This window comes from Hyperolius riggenbachi, chromosome 7 (genome assembly GCF_040937935.1).
Source record: "Hyperolius riggenbachi isolate aHypRig1 chromosome 7, aHypRig1.pri, whole genome shotgun sequence".
Classification (NCBI taxonomy): Eukaryota; Metazoa; Chordata; class Amphibia; order Anura; family Hyperoliidae; genus Hyperolius; species Hyperolius riggenbachi.
This window is the reverse complement of record NC_090652.1, coordinates 99,857,801-99,884,195: the sequence shown is the minus strand read 5'-3', so window position 1 is coordinate 99,884,195 and position 26,395 is coordinate 99,857,801. Positions and strand designations below refer to the sequence as shown.

Sequence of the window (26,395 nt, the reverse complement as noted above, 5' to 3'; positions counted from 1 at the left end):
ATCATTTTTTGCTCCGAGATTATTCTGTCTGTGGCATTTGCTTGTAGGGGTTTCCTGCGCCCGTATATTCAGCAGGGGCACATCAAAGAAAATTGCTATGTTTGAAAGGAAAAGGCATACAGCTGGTTACTGATTCACAGGCTGTTTAAAGCTTTCTCACATCTAAGCATGAAATGTGTGTCTTATGACTACAAGTCATGATACACTATAAAGCCACAACTATGTTGTTGGTAACGACTGCATTCCCTCTAGGTTGGGGCCCCATGTGGTGATGAGGGGCTCTCCTCTGGTCACTGCATTAGCTCTTTATTAGAGCTTTAGTGGTAATGGTCAACTCTGTATGTGCTGAAAGTCTTAACCACTTAAGCTGCATGGACGTGATAGTCGCAGCAGCGGCTGCTTATTTCTGCAGGGACGTGACTATCCATGCCTGCATTGTGAGAATGATTGCTGTTACAGCCAGTAACAGTGATCTTTCTCTAAAAATGCATACATGAGGTACATGACTTCCTGTAATGACCGTGCATGCGTACTGCAGCAGCAGTGATTGGTTAAAGGGATAATGTGATCCCTTGACCCCTATGGCTGCAGTGGTTGGCCCAAGGGATCAAGTGATCCCTTGGCCAATCAGTGTTTCCTAATCCCTCAATGATCACTATTACTGATAGTAATAGTGATCATTGATTAAAGTTATAGTTAAAGTGCTCCCGATACCCCCACCCCTCACCCCAAGACAGCAATGATTAGTGCAAGGGATCATGGGGTCCCTTAACCAATCAGTGTGCCTGAAGGTCTGTACCCACAATACAATTTTTTCTGCAACTTTTTTGCGGCAGGTGACTTTCTGTGCAACAAATGATCGTTTTCACAATATCGTGTAAAAATGTTTACCAAAAATGAGTCAAGCTATGTTTCGCGACATGCTGATCACTGAGTGACCGATTGATAAGATCCTTACTGTCCACCGCGATCATTTTTTTACCACGGTCGTGTAAACAATTGTCTGAATGATCGTTCACATCGTTGTTACCACGGAAGTGAAGATGGATCGGGGGCACAACTGCTGGTTGCCGCTGATCCGTCTTCACATTGGTACTTGTTTTATACCTGCAGCCAGTAACATTCCTTAAAAAGTTTTACACACATCCCCCCCCCCCTTTCACAATTCTCTTACTGTTTTTTTATACTACTGTTCTCCTTTTGGTTCCTAACTGCCTTGTTAATTTATGCTGATACTCATTAAAGTGCAGGGCCGGATTTATACTCTTTACCGCCCAAGTCCACTGTCACCAGCTGCCCCCCTTCAGCATAGGTAACCAGATGACCCCTCCTCCCTTTCCTCCAGTATAGGTAACCAGATGACCCCTCCTCCCTTCCCTCCAGTAGTCAGATGACTGCTCCCCCTTCCCTCTAGTATAGGTAGCTAGATGACCCCCCTACCTCCCAGTATAGGAAGCCAGATGACCTTTCCCTACAGTATAGGTAGCCAGATGACTCCCTTAATCCCTCCTTTTCCCATCCCACCCCCCTTCAGTATAGGAAGCCAGCTCGCTTTCACAACGCAGCAGCCATTAGTGTCACCCATCTCTCCATTCATCTCCAGTACAGAAACTTCCTCTTCCTTTCTGTCTCCAATGCTGCCCAAGTCCATAGCCGCTGACCACAATGCAAACATGCAAGGTGGCTGCTGCACAGGCAGGTAGCAGCAGAGTACCGCGGTCAGACACTCGCCTGATATCCCTGCACTGTAGCATTTGCAAGCATGCAAATACTTCACCAGTTTAGCCTGCTGCTTTGGTGCCCTTGCTCCTGTGGAGCCCTAGGCATTTTTTATGTGAATTGTATCTACATGGTGGAATTTTGTTATTCTCTATGGTTACAAAATTTAAAACTCTCTGTACCAAGTTTTGTCAAAAATGATTGTATTTTCTGGCCCATATGCAATTAACTTTTTCTCCTAGGTTATATTTTCACACTTTTTTCAATAAAATGCCCTTTAAGCCACCAGTAAGCAAGAAAATACTCAAAATCATTTTAATATTACTATTTCAACTACTTTTTGAGACTTCTTGAAATTCAAGGTGCTGAAAAATTATTCTAAAGAAAATATGAAAAATCATCTCCTACGAGAAAACTCAGCAGAAAAAGTTACGGTAATTTCATATGGGCCATTTTGTTTATACGTTGTAAAAATATCTCCCAGGAGAAAACTTAGGGAAAAGCGAGCTAAATTAGGGTGATAGTGTGTGAGTGAGTGAGTAAGTGAGTGAGTGGGTGAGTGAGTGAGAGTAAGTGTGTGCTGGGGGGGGGGGGGAGCATATACCTGGCAGCTAGATTTGGTCTTTAACCTCTTCAGGACCACAGTCTTTAAACCCCCCTCCCCCAATGACAAGGCCATTTTTGTAAAATAGGCCACTGCAGCTTTAAGGCCAAGCTGCAGGGCCGCACAACACAGCGTACAAGTGATCCCCCCCCCTTTTCTTCCCACCAACCGGGCTTTCTGTTGGTGGGGTCAGATCGCCCCCCAGGTTTGTTTGTTTATTTTAAATAAATATTTATTGTATTATTTTTTATTAAATTTGCGTTTTTTTTTTTTGTTATTTAAATTCCCTTCCCTCCCCCTTCCCATCTGCCTATCACAGCGGATCGGTTCTGTGTCCCCCAGGGGGACAGCCGTGACACAGCGTGTACATGCTAATTAGACGGCGGTTTCACTACCAACGGAGCTTCGCCTACCAACAGGAGTAGTGCGAGGAGCGTGCACGCGATCTCCTGCAAAACGCAACCCCAGGACTTTATGCCGATTGGCGTTAGGCGGTCCTGGGGCTGCCTCCGCGGCCAGGCCCATCGGCGTGACACGGTCGGCAAGCAGTTAAACTGTACATCAGGTGGTGCAGGGAGGGCAGATGGGACACATAGGCATGGTCCCTGGTCCATGGCATGCCTCTGTGCCCCCTATGCAGCGTTCTCTGCCCCCCACCCCCGCGCTTTTGGTCCCTGAAATTGCCAACATGCAACTTCTCTCGCAATCTCGAGGGGAAGGGGCGTCCCTAGCATGAGAGGCACCCCTGCAAAATGCCAACTCTGGGAACGCCCCCTCCCTCCTCTTACTGGCTCTTCACTACCTATCCCCTGCCCGTTTCCCAACTTTCTGAGTTGAGCTCTGTACCTCTCAGATGAGAGCACAGAGCTCTGAATGCAGCATCATGACCCCTGAAAGTGAAAGTAAGCCATTACAGGCTTCAGGGGGGTTGGGGAGCGGCGGAGATGGATGCTATCTGACTCGGCTTGCCCCCCAGATCAGGTAGTATGTTTTTTTTATTACACAAACAAAGCTGTCTTGAGGTTTCTTTAAAGGGAACCTTATCTGAGAGGGATATGAATGTTTCCTTTTAAACAATACCAGTTGCTTGTCAGTCCTGCTGATCTCTGTGGATGCAGTGGTGACTGAATCACACACCTGAAACAAGCATGCAGCTAATCCAGTCTGACTTCAGTCAGAGCACCTGATCTGCATGCTTGTTGAGGGGCTGAGGCTTAAAGTATTAGAGACACAGGATCAGCAGGAGAGTCAGGCAACTGGTATTATTTTAAAAGAAAAAATTCATGTCCTTCTCAGTTTAGGTTCCCTTTAAGCATAATTGTTTGCAAGCGAAATAGAGAGGGGTATTTGTGCAAATGTTCTGAATGCACCTGCTGAAGTCGATGTGCTATCATCACTGTAGGGTCTCATAGGTGCTAAAATGTGAGTCTAGAGTTCCACATTTTATCATCCCTTTTCTTCCCAGTCACTTGTTTCTTTATGGTTTGTTTAATTTCATACACATCTAAACACACAGACGTCACAGATGGCTCTGCTGTGGAGCCAGGAAAACCACTGTGGGCCAAACACCACTAATCCCCTCTTACATTGTACACTGAAAACACACTGTGACTGCATTCAGTTGAAAACGGAAAATCAGTTTCCAAATCTCTCAGATGTGAGATTTGAAATCCCGATTCCCTTTTTATATTAAATTCATTCAGTGCAGGTATTTCATGTGAGAGACAATGGAGGATTGCTGCTGTTTGGCCCCCAGGTGGTGCTCCTGGCTCCCCTGCAGCCCCCGGCTGAACCTGTCCCCAACTAATTACTGTTTCTTTTCAAGTTTAATCCATCTACTTCATGAACTGATTGTTTTCCCTTGCAGTGTTGTATGTGGACATAATGGGTTTGATTTACTCAGGTTGGTGAGCTGTGGGAGCCTTTGTGATTAACAGATTGACTGGAAATTGCCTTTGTGTTGACTAAAGCCCAATCTACACATTACAATTCCCTGTGCGATAGATTGGATTGAATTGATTAAATCCAACAGTTCCGATAGGGACTCGATCGATAGTGTGATCGATTTTGGTTAGTTATCAATGCAAAATCGAGCACACTATCGATCGAGTCCCGATCAGACCAGTCGGATTTAATCGATTCGATCGATCGCACAGGGAATTGTAATGTGTAGCTTGGGCTTAAAGCTGACCATACACTGGTCAATGTGGCCAATAGAGATGTCCCAAATGGTTCGCATGCAAACTTATTTGCGCAAACAACGCAGATTCGTGTTAGCAGCCGAACGCAAACTTTATGGCGGTTCGACCCGCCCCCTATACTACATCATTGGACTCTCAATGATGTAGTATAGGCTGCACTCCCTCCTGGAGCCCCCCCCCCCCTTCCCCCATATAAGGCCGCAGAGTCGGCCACGTTCTCACTATGTGTGCTGCAGTATAGTGAGAGAAGGGAGAGACATTGGAGAGATAGGGAAAGCGATAGTTAGGAGGACTGTTAGCTTGCTCCTTGCTGATATTTGTTGCTGAAAACACCACCAAAACAGCTCTTTTGAGATCTAATGTTCTTGTAATGTTTTTTTTTTTTTCGTGTGGCCCACTGACACTGCATATACAGCACAGTCACTGTATACCTTTTCACTGCACCTGTGTGTGTGACAGCTGCACATTGTATTGTAATACCAGTCACTGTATACCTTTCACTGCACCTGTGTGTGTGACAGTGGCACATTGTATTGTAATACCAGTCACTGTATACCTTTTCACTGCACCTGTGTGTGTGACAGTGGCACATTGTATTGTAATACCAGTCACTGTATACCTTTCACTGCACCTGTGTGTGTGACAGCTGCACATTGTATTGTAATACCAGTCACTGTATACCTTTCACTGCACCTGCTGTGTGACAGCACGCAGTTTTATATACCAGTCACTGCATACCTATTCACTGCACCTCTGTGTGACCGCACGCTGTTTTATATACCAGTCCATGCATACCTGTTAACTGCACCTGTGTGACAGCAGCACATTCTATTGTAATACCAGTCACTGCATACCTTTCACTGCATCTGTGTGACCGCACGCTGTTTTATATACCAGCAGTCAGTGCATCCATTGTCACTGCACCTGTGTGATTGCACATTGTTATACCAGCAGTCACTGCAACCTTTTCACTGCAGCTGTGTGACTACACATTGTATTAGTCAAGTCAGTGCATACCTTTCACTTCATCCCCCCAATATGGACAAAACAAAAGGCAGAGGCAGGCCACCCGGCAGGTCTGTTCGAGGTCATGTTGACGTGATTTCGTGCGGCCCTGGACCAAAGTACAGGATGATGAAGGTGTGAGGATCATGAAGTACCTGTTGTTGGTGTAGTTTTGGAGGTGTCTGATACAAGCGAAACTGTGGAGGATGATAATGATGATGATACTGCCATGGATGTCACGTGGGTTCCCAATAGACAAGATGAACAGGGGGACAGTTCAGAGGGGGAGTCAGAGAGGAGTAGGAGGAGACGAGTTGCTGAAAGAAGCAGAGGGAGCTCGGCGTCAGAAACAGCTGGTGGCAGTGTCCGGCGGCATGTATCGCCACCTATGGACAACCAGCCAACATGCCATTCAACGTCAGCTGCTGATGCCATCACCAAGTGCCATCATTCCAGGGCTCAGCGGTGTGGAAATTTTTTTTTGTATTTAAACTTTTTATTATTTTTAGAAAAAGAGAAGTATAAAAGTACAAACATTTCGTCAATATCAAAAAGTACACATCATAAAGATAAAACATTCTACAATTGTTTGTAGCATACTTAGAGTTACCTGTAGTGTCAAACAGAGCAAATATACAAAAAAAGTTTGCTTACAAAGAGGAACCTGCTGGGTGCAAGCCAGTACCGCACTCTCATACCAGCAGTCCTCCCAGCCTTCGTAGGACCAAAATTGACTAAAGAGGACCAAATTATAATATAACTAATCTGAATAAGAAGAAAAAGAAAGGGAGAGAAAAAAAGAAAAGTCAGAAATAAAAGGAACAGAGAGAAGGAATAAAAAGATAAAGATATGTGGAGTACCAGACTCCACTGAAGGGGAGGAAGAGAGAAGGAGTGAGTCAGGGGGTACTATCAGCCAAGTATACTAATCCAATAACTGAACGGTGCGAAAAAACCTAGCGGTCAAACTAGACTGTCACCTCAAATAGATGCATGAAAGCTCGAGGCACCCCAAACCTTGTCAAACAATAGTTGCTTATCTGTTAATCTGGCTGTGAGCAATTCCATTTTATAAATATAGGATAATTTAGCCAAAACCTCTGTCCTAGAAGGTACTTTAGTGTCTCTCCAATGCTTAGCGATTAAACATCTGGCAACTGTAAAATAGTGGTTAAGCAAAGTTTGAATATGTGGTTTTACTTTTGAGTGGGGTTTTGCCAAGATACAATACCAAGGATCGTTAGGAACTGTTATATTGGTATGTTGGAATATAAGATGTATAACATCCAACCAATATTTCTTAATATGGGGGCAGGACCAGAAGATATGAAACAAAGAGCCAGAGTGGTCACACTCCCTTCAACAAAGTAGGGATACAGCGGGAAACCAATTGTGCAACCTCTCTGGAGTCCTGTACCATAATTGCATTATTTTATATATATTTTCTTTTGCAATTACACGGTGTGGACATTTTTTGTGTGTCTACCTCAGATGAGAGCAATGCCATCTGTACTCTCTGCCACCAAAAATCGATTTGTGGAAAGACCAAGACCCACATAGGGACAACAGGCACATGGTGAGAAAGCACAAACAGCAATGGTATGACCACCTGAGGAAAAGCAGCACACAAACGCAAAGCCACCCTCCGCCTCCTCTTCCTCCTTCAGGTGCAGCATCTTCAGCCGTTTTATCCCTTGCACCTTCACAGCCACCCTCCTCCACTCCGCCTCTCACCTTGAGCGGTTCCTGCTCCTCTGCCCACAGTAGCAGCCAGGTGTCCGTGAAGGAAATCTTTGAACGGAAGAAGCCAAAGTCTGCCAGTCACTCCCTTGCCCGGCGTCTGACAGCTGGCTTGGCGGAACTGTTAGCTCGCCAGCTGTTACCATACTAGCTGGTGGACTCTGAAGCCTTCCGAAAATTTGTGGCGATTGGGAAGCCGCAGTGGAAGATACCAGGCCGCAATTACTTTTCTCAAAAGGCGATACCCAAACTGTACCGTGATGCTGAAAGGCAAGTGGTGTCATCTCTGGCACCCAGCGTTGGGTCAAGGGTCCATCTGACCATGGATGCCTGGTCTGCAAAGCATGGTCAGGGCAGGTACATTACTTATACGGCACATTGGGTCAACCTGGTGACCGCTGGCGGCAAGCAGAGAGTACGTCGCTGTGCAGCGGACTTAGTTGTGACATCTCCACGGCTTGCAGGCAGGCCTGCTGCTACCCCCTCTCCTCCTCCTACTCCTCCTGCTACATCCTCTTCACTGTTGTCCTCCTCGGCTGAGTGGCAGTGCCACTCTACTGGTGCTGCGATCTCCTCTCCAACTACACACCCCCAGCTCCCCAGGGCCTATGCTGCATGCCAGGTACAATGGTGTCACACCATCTTGGACATGTCTTGCCTCAAAGCCGAGAGTCACACTGGAGCAGCTCTCCTGGCTGCTCTGAACAAACGGTGGATCAGTGGCTGACCCCGCACCAACTGGAGATCAGCAACGTGGTGTGTGACAACGGCAGCAGTCTCATTTCGGCTTTGAGTTTGGGAAAGTTGACACATGTACCCTGCATGGCACATGTGCTCAATCTTATAATCCAAAGATTTGTATGTAAGTACCCAGGCTTACAGGAGGTCCTGAAACAGTCCAGGAAGGTGTGTGGGCATTTCAGGCGTTCCTACACGGCCATGGCACGTGTGGGCGATATTCAGCGAAGAAACAACTTGCCGGTGAGGCGCTTGATTTGCGATAGCCCGACTCGCTGGAATTCAATGCTCCTCATGTTTGACAGCCTGCTACAACAAGAGAAAGCCGTCAACGAGTATATGTAAAACTACAGTGAAAGGTCATGCTCTGGGTTGCTGGGGCTTTTCTGGCTTAAAGAGGAACTGTAAGCTGAAACATTACTCACTGCCAGCAGGTAGCCTGTGTCCAGTTTATAGGGGAAAACCTGGAAATTTCATATATTAAATCTATAATTTTGCTGCTATTTCAGCTTGAAGGTGGAAGCCCCGCCCACTTCATGGCCAGGTCCGCGGGTGTATATTAATTAGCCTGCTGCGCAGCCTTCTGGGTAGTGAGGTGCAGAAACGTCACAAGAAGCTCCCTTTGCAGTTAAAAAAATGAAAAGCTGCGTCTCTCCCTGTTACCAAGGCAGCTGAGCTGTCTGTATTCAGAGACGCTGTGAGGAAAAGCTGTCGAGACTCGGGAGCACTGCTTTAGCAGAGGAGTACACAGTGCTATAAATTAAAGCTTTTTTTTATGCCGTCTAGTTGTGGCCAGCTCCATCCCTTTCCCCTCCTCAGCGCTGCTCATTCATTAGAAGATTGCCTTCACGAGGCTGACTTTAGCTGCTATCTGCTGCTAGAGTGTAAAGGTCGCAGGAAGACCTCTCATACTTATCAACCTTCCACGGGTCAGTAACTGGGATCAGAGCTGCCCTGCTAAAGCTCAGACAGAAATCAGGGAATCACTCGCAGCTCATTTTTACATCCGTGGGTTTACAGCCAGGATTTTCACAACCACTACACACTGGCTGGCAACTTAAAACTTTGGATCAACATACACTGTACACGTACACGCACACTGTATACACACACACACACACCGTACAAACACTATACACACATACTATACACACTGTATATACACACACACACTGTACAAACACTATACACATACACACACACTGTACACACTGTATACACACACACACACACTGTATACACACACACACACACACACTGTATACACACACACACTGTATACACACACACTATACAAACACTATACACACTGTATATATACACACACACACACACACACACACACACACCCTGTACAAACACTATACACACACACACACACACTATACACACTGTATACACACACACACACACACACTGTATACACACACACACTGTACAAACACTATACACACACTGTATACAGACACACTATACACACACACTGTACACACTGTATATACACACACACACACTGTACAAACACTATACACACACACTATACACACTGTATACACACACACACTGTATACACACACACACACTGTATAGACACACACACTGTATACACACACACACACTGTACAAACACTATACACACTGTATATACACACACACACTGTACACACACTGTACAAACACTATACACACTGTATATATACACACACACACCCTGTACAAACACTACACACACACACTATACACACTGTATACACACACACACTGTACAAACACTATACACACACTAAACACACTGTATACACACACACACACTGTACAAACACTATACACACACTGTATACAGACACACTATACACACACACTGTACACACTGTATATATACACACACACACACACACACACACACACATTGTACAAACACTATACACACATGCTCACACACTATACACACTGTATACACACACACACACATGCTGTATACACACACACACTGTACAAACACTATACACACACGCACACTGTATACGCACACACACTGTACAAACACTATACACATACACACACTGTATACAAAAATTGCGGGAATGTAAGCAGTTTATCAATCAAAGTGATCTGACTGGCCATTTGTGGCTCCACCCCCTTTAGTGAATTTGAACCCCAGTCACCCAATGACCGACTGTAGCAAGTTTGAAGCCTCTGCCATTAACAGTGTAAGAATGGCAGCAGTTTAAATATTCCCCTTGAAAATCAATAGGTGAATTTTGATTGGCTGTTTGCTCCACCCACTTTCTTGAATCTTAATCGCATTCACCCAGTGACCAAGTGTGTCAAGTTTGAAAACCCTGCGATTAACAGTATAAAAATGGCTGCAGTTTACATTTTCCCATCTAAAATGAATGGCTGAAATTTGATTGGCTGTTCTATGCTCCGCCCACTTTTACTGGATTTGTAACCTCGGTCACCAAGTGACCAACTTTGCCAAATGTGGGGAATCTGCCTTGATTACTGTGAGAATGGCAGCCTTTTACCTTTTTTTTCCATTGACATGAATGGGTAAAATCTGATTGGCTGTTTGTAGCTCCGCCCAGGTGGGCAGGGGGGACGCAAGACCCCCAGAACATATCATCCCAGGGAGTAAGGAATCTGTATACCAAGTTTCGTTCAAATCGGTCAATGCATTTTTGCGTGATCCCGGCACATACGAATATACAGTATATATATATATATATATATATTAGATGACAGATATGTAGATAAAAACAATACAATGACAGCTGATAAACTGTACACAGACAATGTTACTTGTGTACAAAAGCGAATGTGTATTATCTCTATACACATGCTTATTACACTTCCTAGGCTTCTTCAAATGGCGTCAGTTAGATAGATAAGGGGAAAGAGTCCGTTACAACCTACACTCTGTGGGCGTGTTTTCAACTGCTGGAATAAAGGGAAAAAAACTTGCTATTTGCGCCAGTAGTAAAAATGAATCCACCCATTCTGCATTTGACAATTGTACAGCACCTCGCTGTCAGGGTAAGTAGATTTATTTGTCACTTCTTCTTATTTATGATTCAATTACACATAAACCTCTCACATTTTAAAAGAACATTTTTTCTCCTTACAGTTCCTCTTTAAGTACTGGACACTCATGCGTAATGCCTGCAGGCTCATGCATCCGTTTGAGGAGGTGACAAACCTGGTGAGTCGCAGCGAAGGCGCCTTCAGCGACTTGATCCCATATGCTTTCTTCCTGGAGCGTGCCGTGCATAGAGTGGTGGATCAAGCTGTAGAGGAGCATAATCAGGAAGAGGAGGAAGAGTTGTGGGAAACATCACCTGCGGCATCATCAACACCTGCGGCATCACAGAGGAGGGGGAAGGGGGAGTTGTCTGGGGAAGAGGAGTCAGATGAGGAAGGTGTTTTTTTTTGTGGAGGAGGCAGAAGAACAACCCCAGCAGGCGTCGCAGGGGGCTTGTGCTGCTCACCTTTCCCATGGTATTGTTCGTGGCCGGGGGAGGAGGAGAACTTACCTGACATCACTGAGGAAGAGCAAGACGAGATGGCTAGTACGTCGGTATCCGACTTTGTGCAGATGGCGTCTTTCATGCTGTCCAGCCTGTTGAGGGACCCCCATATGAAAAAACTCAAGGGGAATGACCTGTACTGGGTGGCAATGCTACTAGACCTTCGGTATCAGCACAAAGTGGCAGAGATGTTATCAAATAACCAGAAGGCTGAAAGGATGCAGCACTTGCAACACAATTTGGCAACTATGCTTTACAGTGCGTTTAAGGGTGATGTCACAGCACAAAGGAATAAAGGTGCCACTGCCAGTAATCTTCCTCCTCCTCCCATGTCCACCCATACAAGGACAGGATGCTCTAGCGATCTCATGGTGATGTCGGACATGCGGACATTCTTTAGTCCAACGCCTCGCCTTAGCCCTTCTGGATCCACCCTCCACCAACGCCTGGATTGGCAGGTAGCCAACTACCTGGCCTCAACTGCGGATGTAGACACTCTGAGCAGCCATGAACCTCTGGACTACTGGGTGCGCAGGCTTGACCTGTGGCCAGAGCTGTCACAATTTGCCATCCAACTTCTGTCTTGCCCTGTCTCAAGCGTCCTGTCAGAAAGGACCTTCAGCGCAGCTGGAGGCATTTTCCGTAAGAAGAGTCACCTAGGTCACAAAAGTGTTCAGTACCTCACCTTTATCAAAATGAATGAGGCATGGATCACGCAGGGCTACTTCCTGCCCGAAGAATAAGTCAAACCCCACACACAGCATCTCTGCCTGCATGCCATGTGACTGCCTGCCCCAAGACTAAGCCGGTCCCCACACAGCATCTCTGCCTGCAGGCCACTTGATTGCCTTCTCTGCCACCACCAACAGGGTCCAGGACTCCAGGTGAATTCCTGAATTTTTCCTGCTAGCAGCGGCCACTATAATAATTTTTCTGGTGTGTGTACATGCCTAATTTTTCTGGCTGCACTGCGGCTGCAACAACAAAACAAAAGGCATGTACATGTGTCAATTCCCCTTCGTGATTGTTACCTTGCCGCAGTGAAGGGGCTTGCGTATCACAATGAAGCAATGACCGGCTATATGAGTATGTTGGGGGGCACACCTGACCCAAGATAATAAGGTCTTTGGCTCGTTACTTCATTGTGGATAGACCAAATTCGATCAGCTGGACATTCTGTCACTGTTGTTCTGTAATTGAGCTACCTCAGCCCGACCATATGGGCTGGAAAGCCGCCATCACCTGCACTCTCGCCAACGTGCGCACCAGCACGGCCATCTGTTTGCGGTGCGTTGCACAGTGAGTTTGGTCTGTCAGTGTGAAGCAGTACACTACTTACACTACCTGATCCATGTATACACATGCAAGATGTTTTCAAGCACTTTAGGCCTCCAATTTAGGAATACAATGTGATTTCTGCCCTTTAGGGAATATAACCCTGCTCTGCGTCAAATTTAGAATTTTCCCTTGGACTTTTGGCGTGTATCCCACTCCGCCATGCCCCCCTCCAGGTGTTAGACCACTTGAAACATCTTTTCCATCACTTTTGTGGCCAGAATTAGTGTTTGTAGTTTTGAAAGTTCGTCTGCCCATTGAAGTCTATTGCTGTTCGCGATGTTCGCCGGTTCACAAACTTTTTCGCAAGTTCGCGTTCGCAGTTTGCGAACAAAAAAACACGGTTTCACGACATCTCTTGTGGCCAACAGGAAGATCCCTCTCAGATAATCTGATAAGTGAGGAACCCATCTGACTGAATCCCTTTATACACTGTAAGCAGATTTCCAATAGCTGTGATGTTGAAAACAATGTGTGGAGCTGTGCATTTATTTTCACAAAAATGTGTATATTTTGCAAAAATTCCATTACATTTTCATAAAAAAGTTGATTAAATACAAATGTTGATACACAAATGACTGACTTTTTCATACAAAAATTCAAGTTCCTCCTTAGTAGAGAATATTGACTAAATTTCTCAGCAGGTGTGATTGTCAAGGTCTACTATGCTTTTTTATTCCTTCCATCAAATCCCATTCAGAACACTACCAGTGTTTATACGTTGCCCCTGTGTTTGTGGATTTCCTCCCACAACTTAAAACATAATGGGAGTTTACTTTTACAAAATTGGCCCTAGAGTGTATTCGAAATACTAGATTGTGAGGCCCATTGAGCAGAGTCGGGACAAGGTCCTCCAGCACCCAAGGCTGAGTAACCAAAGGGCGCCCCTCCATCCCTCCCACCCCAGCCGTCACAAGACTAAGAGGCATCCAGGGCCCCCAACACCTTAATCTCTAGTTATCTGGCTTGCAGTCACTGCCATGTATCTCATTCTCTTATTTCTCTCTGCTTCAAACACAATAGGGGAATGATAGCTGAGCGAGTTGTGCGCTCCCTCCTACACCACGCCCTGAGGCTGGAGCCTCTCTTGCCTCTGCCTTGGCCCGGCCCTGCCATTGAGAGACACTTAGGTCCTTCCTTATCCAATTACCTTTTCTAATTTTTCAACTTATCTAAAAATAAAAGAAAAAAACATTCTGCATTCACCAATTGAAAAAGTACTAAAAAGTGGGTAAAATAGTGATATCAAAGCGATTTTTGAGTAATTTTGTTGGGAGCTTTAAAGATATTTTATTGATAAGATTTGAATATATCTCCTTGGAGAAGACTAAAGAGAAAGGTTCATAGGATACTGGCCTGAAAAAAAGTCTTGCCAAAAATGGGTTAGTGTAGTGGTATATAAATGCATATTCATATTAATAACAAGTAGGAGTATAGGAGGAATATGGCAACGCTTTTGTCCCACCATTTCCTGAAAATGAAGCAGCCGGCAGTGAGAGAGTTAATGATAACTTGGCTGGAGCTCAGGGTTCATCTCCAGTCTGTTAGTGTGGAGTCTGCACCAGGACATCAGCACAATCCCCCTGCTTCCTAATTTACAATAACAATGTATAGTCTGTACTATTCCTAGATCTGCTGCTCCATTTTATCCATTCCCCTAAGCATGCTCTGTATACTACCTATCATTACAGGCAAAGAGAAATCCAGCATGCTCTATACATCCAAAGGAAATCTATCCACATACTGAAAACATAGGATATTTTATAAGCACATGGTGGTGAAGGCCATTTTGCTATATGTGCATTTTAATTAAGAAAGTATTGCTTTGTTTATTGGCTGTAGCTTGGCACTGTGGTGTCTTGCCTTATGGGAAATCATTCATAGCATGCACACTTCATTCGTGAAATCAGCCATTGCTTCCACTTCAATATCTGTATAACGTGAAATATCTGTATAACGTGTCATCTGCTGCGGGAATGGCACGCCTCTCTGAATATATAAAATGGCCACCTTTTTAGCCATCGTCTATGGGGAAAAAACACTGAAAAATTCTCTCCTTGCTGAGATTGGCATGGAGCAAGATGGAGGTAGGATGGAGGCATTATAATGTGGGCATTATACAGGAGGCAGATAGAATAATGGGGGAAAATGAGGGCTAATACAGAGAAAAAAAATAATCTCATGCAACACCATGGCTATCATTCATAAAGAGGCTGTCGGTAAGGGGAATCAGTGCGGGAAAACACCGCTGGCGGTGTTTTAGACTTCTGGGTGGGCATTCATAAAAAAGTATCCATGTGCGGAAGCACTGCGGAGATTCCCCGAACTAGGCTGGCGATAGGCAGGCGGTAGGCAGGTGGAGACACGGAAGCTGCAGAGTTGATACATTTCTCCGTGTTCCGCTCTGCTGCAGCTGCCTGGGAGGTCTGTGTGTCTCCATTCACTTGCATTGGTATCGCCACATCAGAGGGAGCGGGACTTCCCGACCTGACACCGCTTGCGGTGTTCTTCATGAATGAACATTTTGCTACATTTGTTCCGATAATCACCGCACAAGGCGGTGATTTATCACTCTGCTCGTTAGTGTCATTTTTTCATGCGGAAAGAGCCTTTATGAATGCTGACTTTGCCGAGTGGTCGGTAAAGTCAGCTGTTTTTAGCATTTCCGCATGCGGAAATGCTTTATGAATGATAGCCCATGTGTTCATAATTTTTTTCCCATTTAATTTAGATATTTTGTCAGTTAAAACAGAAAAGGTAGTTCAGTGATGCTGCTGGCATGGCCACCAAAAAGGAGCCTGCGGCTCCCATCGCTGCATGTCATGTGACAGGTATCGGGAGCCACAAGGTGATAGGCAGCAGGGCACATGGCTACACTGAACAGAGGAGGACCAATCCTGTCACAGGAAGCAGGCAACGTGTGCTGCTGCTTTTCTACATGTAAGGAGAACAGGAGTGGGCCCCCTTAGCCCCTGGCCCCAATTATTAATCTGTCAATGTTATCCACTATATGATGAATTCGAACATCCACCAGGAGAAAACATACTATTTGGCATATGTGGTCCCTTTGACAGATTACCCTGTCTATCTGCTTGATAATAGAGCCCACACCACCAAAACCTGCCTGGCCTAAACAGCACTCCTATTTCCATAGGGAATCCAGCCGTCAGTCCCCAGGTTACCAGAGGACATATCCTGCTGCTGCCCAACTACCCCAGAATCAGCCTTCTTGACTCCATGCAAACATGCAAATTTAACATGGACCTGAACTCTTGCAGAAGACAGAAAGAAAACACAGAAATAATAATCTGATCTGATAATAATCTGAACATTTGTATAGCGCTTTTCTCCTGTCGGACTCAAAGCGCTCAAGAGCTGCAGCCACTGGGACGCGCTCAAGAGGCCACCATGCAGTGTTAAGGAGTCTTGCCTTGAACTCCCTACTAAATAGGTACTTGACCTAGCCAGGATTCGAACCCTGGTCTCCCATGTCAAAGGCAGAGCCATTAACCAGTACACTATCCAGCCACTTTGCACCCTGTTTGGCTTGTCTAATTCCCCCTCATCTGTGACTAATTACAAGTTGTAATTTTATCTCTCAGCGGTGTCAGCTGACTGCCATGGCAGAGAGTTATTTTCCAAACACAGGATGTTAACCCTTTGTCTGCTTTGATGAAAGCAGGAAGTAGATGCACTGCAGATTTGTTAGAATTATTGCAGGATTTGTATCAGCTGTAAGAAAGAAATGTTTTTCTTTAAAGGTTATTATGCTATTGCTTATATTTCAGAGCAGTCAAACAGGACTTGACTCATTTATCCCCCCTCCCCCCCACCCCTCCCCTTCTTCTGACCCAAGTAACAACCTCAGTATTCTACTCTGGCGTTACTTCACCTTCATCCTCACTGATCCCACATAATACCTGTTTGGCCAGCAGTGAATGGTCATTTTAGTTAGCTATTGATCATTTACCTGATCCAAAGCTCATCTAACAGTATATAGTGGGATTTCAAGCTTATTTCACAAAATATATAAATATATAGCATAAAGATTTATCTCTTGACCTTTTTCCTATCCCAAGGACACTGCATAGCATAAGAACACTTCGGCTGCATATCAAGGAAAGATGATTTCACAAAGATAAAAGCAAAGGTTTTTACAGAAAGCCTGGTCAAGCTATAGAATGTCCTTGTACAGAAGGTGCAATGGCAAAAATCAATAATAACCTTTAAAGCAGGACAGGAAAGTTCTTTTACAACTAATGATATCCAAAGTCATACTTATTGATGGATAGTGTCTGGAACTTTGATCTAAAATAAAATTGATCAGGTAAAACTGGCTAAGGCTCTCGGGGTTTATTTTGTCCTCTCTGAATCAAAGCAACTAGAGTTTTATAGTAAGGTAGAGCCGGAGCAGGCAAAAAGGGCGCAGGAGCCTTTCCGGTAAAAGCGGTGCTGCCATAGCCGCCTATAATAAAAGCCGCGTTTTGCAGCATGAAATGGAAATTTGGGGCATGCGTCGATGGCCGCTTCCTGCCAGTCCCAAAGCAGAGGTGTGGAAAACAACAATTGCTCCTGCTCTGTGCAGCTAATTACTCACGCAGGAAGGGGAAGACACCTGGGCTACCAGGACTGAAATGTTGGGCAACATAAAATAAAGATTCTAGTATAGTAAAGTTAAGTAATAAGAATTGTCTTATAGTCAGCTTTAGAGATCCATAGCCATCTTGAAATGGAATGCTTTTTAATAAAAATCAAACTGCAGAAATATTTGTAGTTTTTCATTTAAAGTTATGTGTTTTTTACAAATCTGTTGAGAGAGGAATTTTACTTGTTTTATTGCCACTGAGGGTGCAGAAAATAGCCAATAGAAGAATATCGGTAACATTACTGATATTCTACTACTTAATTCATATAGTAACATATTGGTAATATTTAGTGATATTTTACTATGACCTAACCTAATCCTACTCTCTCACAGAGCCCTCCCTCTACCAATGCCTAACCCTAAGGCCCCCCTGGTGGTGCCAAACCTTAACCCCTCCCATGCCTAACACTAAGGACCCCACCCCATTCCTAACACTAAACGCCTCCTCATTGACGGCTAACACTAAAGACCCCACCGATGCCTAACCCTATCTGCCAGCGTCCTCTGCTTCCCATTAAGCAAATTGCAGCTATGAATAGCGAGCACGAAAGGCACCCTTTTCGACAGGACACGACTTACACCTTTTTCAACTTTTCCAGATGAATCAGAATTAAAAACGCAGGGGCTACCGCTAGCGACAAGTATAAACCCCATAGGTTAATTAGAGCTTCAGAGACAAGTAATGCAGCTACAATCATAAGTAATGCAGCTCCTGCCGCCTCTAGACCTCCACACTGCCAGAATGAGGACGAGGGCCACCAGGATTTCGCACGACCCCTCCCACCCATTCTTTGAGCTCCTTCCATCGGGCTACCATTTCAGAGCTATCCCCTCCAGGACCACCAGGTGTAGGAGCACCTTCCAGGCAGTCCTCCTACTAAACTCCAGCGTCCAGCCCACCCTGCCAGGTTGTTACACTCTAGTCCCTTGGACAGCTTTATTTCACCTAAAGGCCACCGTGAACTTCCAAGCTCTGCTGTGCAGAACTTGCCCCGCACTGACTAGCTATAGAGTTCTTGCCTCCCTCCTTTGCCTTGTATGCATGCTTCCCATGTCTGTATCAATGTCGTTTTTCTTACTGTCCATGTCATGTCTGTCTTACATACTACTGCCATTGCCATGTGTACCACAAGTAATTCCGGGTACGCCACTTGAATAAAGGCGATTCTGATTTTGTTCTATGCAACTACCCCTTATTGCTTCAGTTTTCTTAGCACCTGTCTTGATAAATTTGCTCCAGTGGTGTTGATGGGAACGCAGCTAAGACCAAAGACCAGCCCACAGGCCCAGATTTACATTTACCAGTATAGGTAGCTACAGTTGTTCCTTAGCATTAGTTAGCCAGAGGTACCCTCAATATTAAGTAGCTACTAGCTAGAGGTGCCCGCAAATATTAGGTAGCTAGAGGAACCTCAGTATTAGTAGTTAGAGGTGCCCTGGGCCCTGACTGAAGGGTGAACTCATCAGATGAATGCTGAGAGCTGGGGGAGTAACCTCTCATTTACACTCTCATTAGGACTCTGCATAGGGAAGGAGGGAGGGAGGCACTAGGGGAGGAGAGTGAGCCACCTTCCCATCATCAGGCGCCTGCAGGCACGTGCCTACAGTTATACAAACAACCAGTATATATGGGTACTCAGCCTCCTTGGTGTATAAAAAGTCATATTTTTATTGATAAACACATTTGGACACACAAACCCAATATATTAAATGATAATAGGTAATCACTACAAGAAACTATATAGATAGTTCCACTTATTATTGCCGACTGGCAGGAAAAATACACCCTGATGAAGCGTCCAATGGTGACGCGAAACGTTGGTGGGCGGAGCAAGATGGCACGTCTGGTGTCCACCGGGCTGAACGATCACACAGCCGCATGGAAAAGTGCTTCATCGTTCTCTCCGGCTCCCCTCAAAAACGCCTCCCTGTCTCCCGGATCTATGTGGCAGTCGCGGAAACCGCTCAGCAAGAGCAAGGCCACAAATCACAGGTTGAGTAGGCAATTGAATGCATATTACTCTGCCGGTAAGCTTATACCACATGCAAACGGCAAGAAAAGGATGATGTAACGCTACAATCTACACTGTGGTGAGATGCTCTGAACTTTAATCTACTGCTTGGCATATATAGTTACCTGGAGTCATATTTTTCCTCCCAGTCGGCAATAAGTGGAACTATCTAGTTTCTTTAAGACCTTACTAACTTTTCTCAAGCAATATAGAACTGTTTTTTAAAGGGGGCCCCCCCTTTGTGATGTTAATCATATGGCACTAGTGTGACTGCGCAGAATGTATGTTGCATTATTACTTGATGCCCAGACTGCCATGAGATGCTGTTTTATAGCAAGAGAACCGCTTCCATACGCAATTTTAATGATTGAATTGTTGTTGTGATTACCCTTTATCATTTAATATATTGGGTTTGTGTGTCAAAATGTGTCTATCAATAAAAATATGACTTTTTATACACCAAGGAGGGTGAGTACCCATATATACTGGTTGTTTCTATAATTTTGGGTGTTTTTCTAGGGTTGGCCCCACCCATTATCTAATTGGGAAAGGTATATTTAAATTTTTGTGACACAGGCCCTTCTTTCAATTTTTCTTATGTGCCTGCAGTGCCTTATGGTAAATCCAGCGCTTCCAGCACAGAAAGAGTGCTAGCTGCGTACTTATTGTGTTTTGTAACTACACAGGAAGCAAAGACTTCTTTTGGTGTTTGTATACCTTTAAAACTGTATCGAGGCAAGTAGTTTTTGCAAGCCTTAGTGCTGCACAGGATATATTCTGAGGAGATCTCATCTGCTGCAGTCCACTGGGAGAAACTAGCAAGAAGCTGATTATCCAATCCACCCCCTCAGTGCTGCGAGAAGATCATCATTGTCCCTGTTTTTTTTTTTTTTCTTTTAGTACCATTCAAGCAGAGAAAGCAAATATCAGCGGCACTGATCTCCTCCACACATGAGAGGGTGCGCACGGCACTTTCCAGGCCGTTTCTCTGGCGCCGTGTGGAAGCCGAATACATGGATAAATCTTCATCCCGACAAGCTTTTGATTAGGAAATAATTGCAGCAGCTGTAGCTTATTATGAGTTTTTTAATGAATGTAGCTTGCTTTATCTAGGCTGGAATTTCACCTCAGATTAATTACTCCGAGACAAATTAACTGCACTTAAAACGTCTGTCTAAGTAGAGCGGAGTCTTGAGGCCGGGAGCGGCGGGTGGCGCGCGAACGTATAGCGACTGGAGACGCTGCCTGTTATGAATAATTCCACACTCCGCAATGTGTGTGAAGAGGACATTATTACTTATTTCACTCCCGCTTCTCTTGGGGATCCGAGCTGAGCTCTGACTTATTATTATTGCTGTTGGTATTCGTATTATTTATTTATTTTACTTATTAGCATTGTCACTGTTCTGCTGGGCTTTAGAGAAATATTGAACCGTTCAGATCAGCGTCAGCTGTAGTTTAAAGAGGAACTCCTGTTTAAGATATTATTGTACACAGGGCTGGTACAAGGTTCTCCAGCACTGGCAGATATGTGCCCACCCCGGTATAGATAGCCAGATGTGCCCCTAGTATTAGGTAGCCCCCCAACCCTGTATAGATGGAAGCAGGAGATTTGGGCGCACGAGACAAGTGGGCAAAAAGGGCGCCCCATTCACTCCCATTACAAATATCGTTTAATGGGCGCCGAACAGGGAAAAAAAGGCGCCGGAGATTATTAACGTTTTACAAACGGCGCCCAGAGATTTTAAAGGTTTTATAACTGTGCTTGTGATGATTTAACTTTACAAAATGAGCCCGTGACGAATAACGTTTATAAAGATACTAAATCACTATTTCTAAAACATTTCTAAAACATTATTATCCACCCAAAAAAATTATTTACATTTTTTTATTTACATTTTTTATTTACATTTTTTATTTATTAATGTTTGTAAAACATTATTATCCATAGGGGGTCTTAGGTTTAGGCACCACCAGGGGGGTCTTAGGTTTAGGCACCACCAGGGGGGTCTTAGGTTTAGGCACCACCAGGGGGGTCTTAGGTTTAGGCACCACCAGGGGAGTCTTAGGTTTAGGCACCACCAGGGGGGGGTCTTAGGTTTAGGCACCACCAGGGGGATCTTAGGTTTAGGCACCACCAGGGGGTCTAGGGGTCAGTGATAGGTACAGGGAGGGTTTTTAACAAACGTAAATATAAGTTTCAGTTTAGAAACAGGGAAGATTAACGTTTTAAGAATTGCCGATCTCATACACATTATTTAATGATTTATAAATTCTTAAAACACTATTTGTAAACGAAATTCTACACAATATTTTTATAAACGATAATATTGCTTATCGTTTACACCACGCGCCCTTTTTTGATGTACGACGCCCTTTTTTGATGTACGCGTATAGATAGCTAGCTGTGCCCCTAGTATTAGGTAGCCAGATGTGCCACCAGTATTTAGCAGGTACCTTCCCCTAAGCAAAATTACAAAATTTGCCCCAGTACCCCTACCCCTAGTAAAAGTAACCTGATGTGCCCCCAGTATGAAGGAGGGGTCCATGTATTATAGATAGCCAAATGTGCCCCCAGTATTAGGCAGCCCCCTCTCAGTTCAGATAGCCAGATATTCTCCCAGTATTATACAGCCCACTGCCCCAGTATAGGTAGCCAGATGTGCCCCCAGTATTAGGTAACCCCCCCCCCCCCATCCAGTATAGGTAGCATGATGTGCCCCCAGTATTAAGCAGGTAACTCCAGTAAAATTAGCCAGTGCACCCAGTATTAAGTAGGTGTCCCAGTAGTATAGATAGCCAAATGTGCCCCCAATATTCTCCCTCCCCCACCACAGCTATTGCAAGATAAGATTAACAGTACATTTACCTTCTAAATCCCTTTATTCATAGGCCCACTACTGTTGATGTTCCTCCCTGGGATCTAGCGGAGGGGCAATGTCTTCTGGGGGGAGAAGGCATGGACAAATGCTGAAATCTATTAATTACTGATGTGCAGTGTGTGACAGCGATAGATCCCTCTCTTATCAGATGTCGATCAGAGAGGACATTTTAAGAGAAAGTCTGCAAGTGTATGGCTTTTAAGCTGTGCACTTTAACATTTGAAGGAGCCATCAAGATAGGATTTCAGTTAGTGTATAATGCATTCACTGCCTTTACATTGAGTGGTTCAGCTTGAGGTGGGCTGAGTGTCATGTATGCAGTGTGGGGACTTGGGAAACCATTGATGAAGGTGCTACATGCACTGTAGATTATATGAGATTGTACATAATGTATATTGTAATGTCCAGTCACACGTACATGTCGTTTTGCCACCCGGTCACTTTGGTGCAGGGTGAGGTAAATGACGGCTCACCCTGCTGCCGCTTAAATTCCGGGCGGCATTAATTACTATTCCCCCTCTGAGCCATAGCAACCCGGAGGGAGAAGTAATTTGGGGTCTGGCTATCACTGGCCACTGAGTTACACTTCTGCGCGGCCATTATGTCTGTGGCAGCACCTAGGTCTGGCATAGCTCAGGGAAGAGCGCGCGCCGAAATTGCATGCCTCACCAATCACATTCATACAGGGAGAGCGGGGGCTGGTGTGAAGCAGGTAATTTGAGTGCCCATGGCAGTTTGGCAAAAATGGGCGCCGTATAGACCGCAATGTTCAGTTTGGCTATAGCGGTACCCACTGTGTAATTTGGGTGCTGTCAGCGCGCAATAATAATAATTTTAGCAGTGGAATGCGGCAGTGATATCGGCGGATATTGCAGTGGGGGGAGGGGTCATTAGAGTTAGACATCGGTAGAGGGAGGGCTCGTGTAGATCTTGCGTTAGGTGCAGGGTCGGACTGGGCCACAGTAGTACAGTTTTTTCCCTTGGTGGGCCCCACCTCCAGGTCTCTGGTGGGCCCCCCTCCATGTCTGACAGAGCTCCAATTGCTGCCTGCAGCACAAAAATTCTCTTCTCAGTGCTGTAATCCCTCATGCTGAGAGCAGTGGCGTAGCTAAGGAGCTGTAGGCCTCGATGCAAATTTTACAATGGGGTCCCCCAAGCACTCTATACATAACAATTGATACGACGCACCAAAACCTGCCAATGGCAACTACAGTGTCAGAGGTGCAAGAAAGGGATGGGAAATAGCTTGTTAATGATCACCACTGTTCAAAGTATCTATAGAAGTGATTATTATGAGCACAGGACCAATAGAGAGGTAATACTGTAGTTGAGGGAGGGCCCTTCGGGGCCCCTTTGGCCCAAGGGCCCCAATGCGGTCGCAACCTCTGCAAAGTAGGACATTACTTTATATTGAAGGAGGGGACTCTATGCAAAGTTTTGCTGGGCAGCAGCGTCTCTGAATTACAATGCTGCTAAGATGACCACGCCCACCTTCCGATGCATGGTCACGCCCTTTTTTCACCACAATCATGGGATGTGTGGGCCCCAGGTTGAAATTTCTTTGGTGGGCCCCCAGTGTCCCAGTCCGACCCTGGTTGGGTGCAACACTTTACTGTAAGGCTCCATTATTATAGCTATACCTATAGTAATTAAAAAGTTTGATCCCTCTATCTGTGTAATTGGCATGCGTATTGTTGTTGCCTAGGCAGCTGGAAGTGGGGGAAGTCGAATGGCGGCTTACCCTGCTGGCGCTGAAATACCGGGTGGCATTAAATACTATTTCCCCTCGTAGCAACTTGGAGGGAGAAGTAATTTGGGGTTTGGCGATCGTTGGATCCCCAAATTATCCTTGCAGGCGGCGCAACTACAACATTTCTGCTATAGTGGCGCCATCGACCGGCACCGTGCACCCAGATGACCTGATTCAGTGTAATTGATGTACTACAGTGCACATATCTGCATAACTACGAGGTCCCTAAAATGCTCAGGGGCTTAATGGCCCAAACACACGGGCTACAAGTGTCGCCACAAACACGTGGCACGTGCATGTTGCGGCGACAGGTCCTCTGTGTGTATGAGGCGCGCGCCACGAACTGCCGCTACTCAGAGCTGTCCCCACAGCCAGGAGGGAGCTTTCGTCGGGGGGATGAAACTTTTGGCGACAGCTTCCTAAGCGTCTCTGCCTGTTGGACAAAGACGTGTAGACAGCTGTCGCTCAGGCAGAGCTGTCGCCGAGCTGTTGCCCTCACCTCTCCTGTGTGGTAGCAACAGCAACAACGGTGCCCCATGTGTATGAGCCTTAAGATATGTGTTAGTTATGCTGATGGCTGAAGCATTTATCTTTATCCACACAGTGCAGAGGGGAACTGTATTGACAGCCAGTATATAAAGCACTTCAAATAGATTAAATCATCACGAAGTGCTATACAAGGTCAAGGGTCATCAACCCTGAAATCTCTTGTGGAGCATAAGAAAATGTAATAGCTGACAGTTTTCATTGCCAATCGATAACTTCTCTTATCCTTATTTGGTATTTCTTGTTCAGATGCCTGCCATTAATTATTGATTAACATTATTCTTTCTTGTCTCCAAACACAGAAACCTGATGCCTCGATCTCTGGACCAACAGATCACTGTAGAGAAGACCCCCAGCTACTTTGTGACCAGGGAGGCTCCTCGTAGGATCTCAGAAATGTCCCCTCGAGTGAAGTTGATCGTGGTGGTCCGTAATCCAGTCACCCGTGCCATCTCAGACTATACACAGACTCTGTCCAAGAAACCAGACATCCCTAGCTTCAGTGAGCTTGCCTTCTACAACAGGACAATTGGGGAGGTGGACACTTCATGGAATGCTATCCGGATTGGACTCTATGCTCTGCACCTGCAACCCTGGCTTAGCCATTTCCCGATTTCCCAAATGCATTTTGTAAGTGGTGAACGTCTGATTACAGACCCAGCAGGAGAAATGGCTCGAGTGCAAGACTTTCTTGGCCTCAAACGTCTAGTGACAGATAAGCACTTCTACTTCAACAAGACCAAGGGTTTTCCCTGCCTCAAGAAGCCTGGGGGTGGTGGTGCACCACGGTGCTTGGGTAAATCTAAGGGTCGGACTCATGTACAGATTAACACTGAGGATATAGACCAACTGAGGGAGTTCTACAGACCCCATAACATTAAGTTCTACGAAACAGTGGGCCAGGACTTCCACTGGGAGTAGTCTTTACGGGAGAACTGATTTCAAGGATGAACCCATTTAAACTATCAAAGAATGTAGAAATCAAATCTAAAATTCATGATGGTAATTTAAACCGGAAAAATATGAAATAAATTGTAAGAAGTTTGGCACTATTTTGCAACCCCCCCCCCCCCCCCCCCCAAAAAAAAAGATGAAAAGACATCAAAGTAAAGCTAGTTGGATAATTAAACACAAAGTTCACAGCAGAGACCACAACACCAATGCAAGCTGCTATTAGATGAATCTGTTCTAGGTTCTTTCAAGAGGGAAGCACACTGCACTTTGTTAATTATAAATACTACAGAACGTATCTGTTATCTGTAAATTAAGCTTAAATCTTCACCATGCACTCCAAGTTGGTCCCCGTATCCAAGACATGGCAACCAGCAGAAACGTAGTACAGACCTATTGAGGGAAATATGGAAAACTCGCACAACATAAAGCAGAACGTAAAACTGTTGGAAAACACAAAACATGTGAACTGTATCTCTATTGATGTTCATATTGATTGAAAAAATAAATATATATTAAAATGTACTTTTTTTTAAAGAGATGCTAATAAAATAAGGCCCTTTGCTCAGAACAGGGCTTACTTCAACCCAATATTTTGTTGGGAAGGGGGTGTTGGGGATGGAATGAGTCATAAGTATAAGTCATAAGTATTGGATGAATCATACTTATTCCTAAAATTGGTTCATGTTGCACTGGTGCCGTTTAAATGATGTATTTTTGCAACCAGACTTCAGAAAAGA

General features: G+C 45.0%; 1 protein-coding gene across 1 annotated transcript in view; it reads left to right on the top strand.

The window, feature by feature from the left end:
• Positions 1 to 26,180, top strand: part of LOC137525602 (heparan sulfate glucosamine 3-O-sulfotransferase 2-like) — a 117,742-nt gene extending 91,562 nt beyond the window's left edge. Inside the window, exon 2 of the mRNA XM_068246751.1 lies at positions 25,007 to 26,180. Coding sequence (XP_068102852.1) covers positions 25,007 to 25,625 — 619 coding nt within the window. The 3' untranslated portion in view covers positions 25,626 to 26,180. The remainder of the gene's footprint in view (positions 1 to 25,006) is intronic.
• Positions 26,181 to 26,395: the final 215 nt, after the last annotated feature.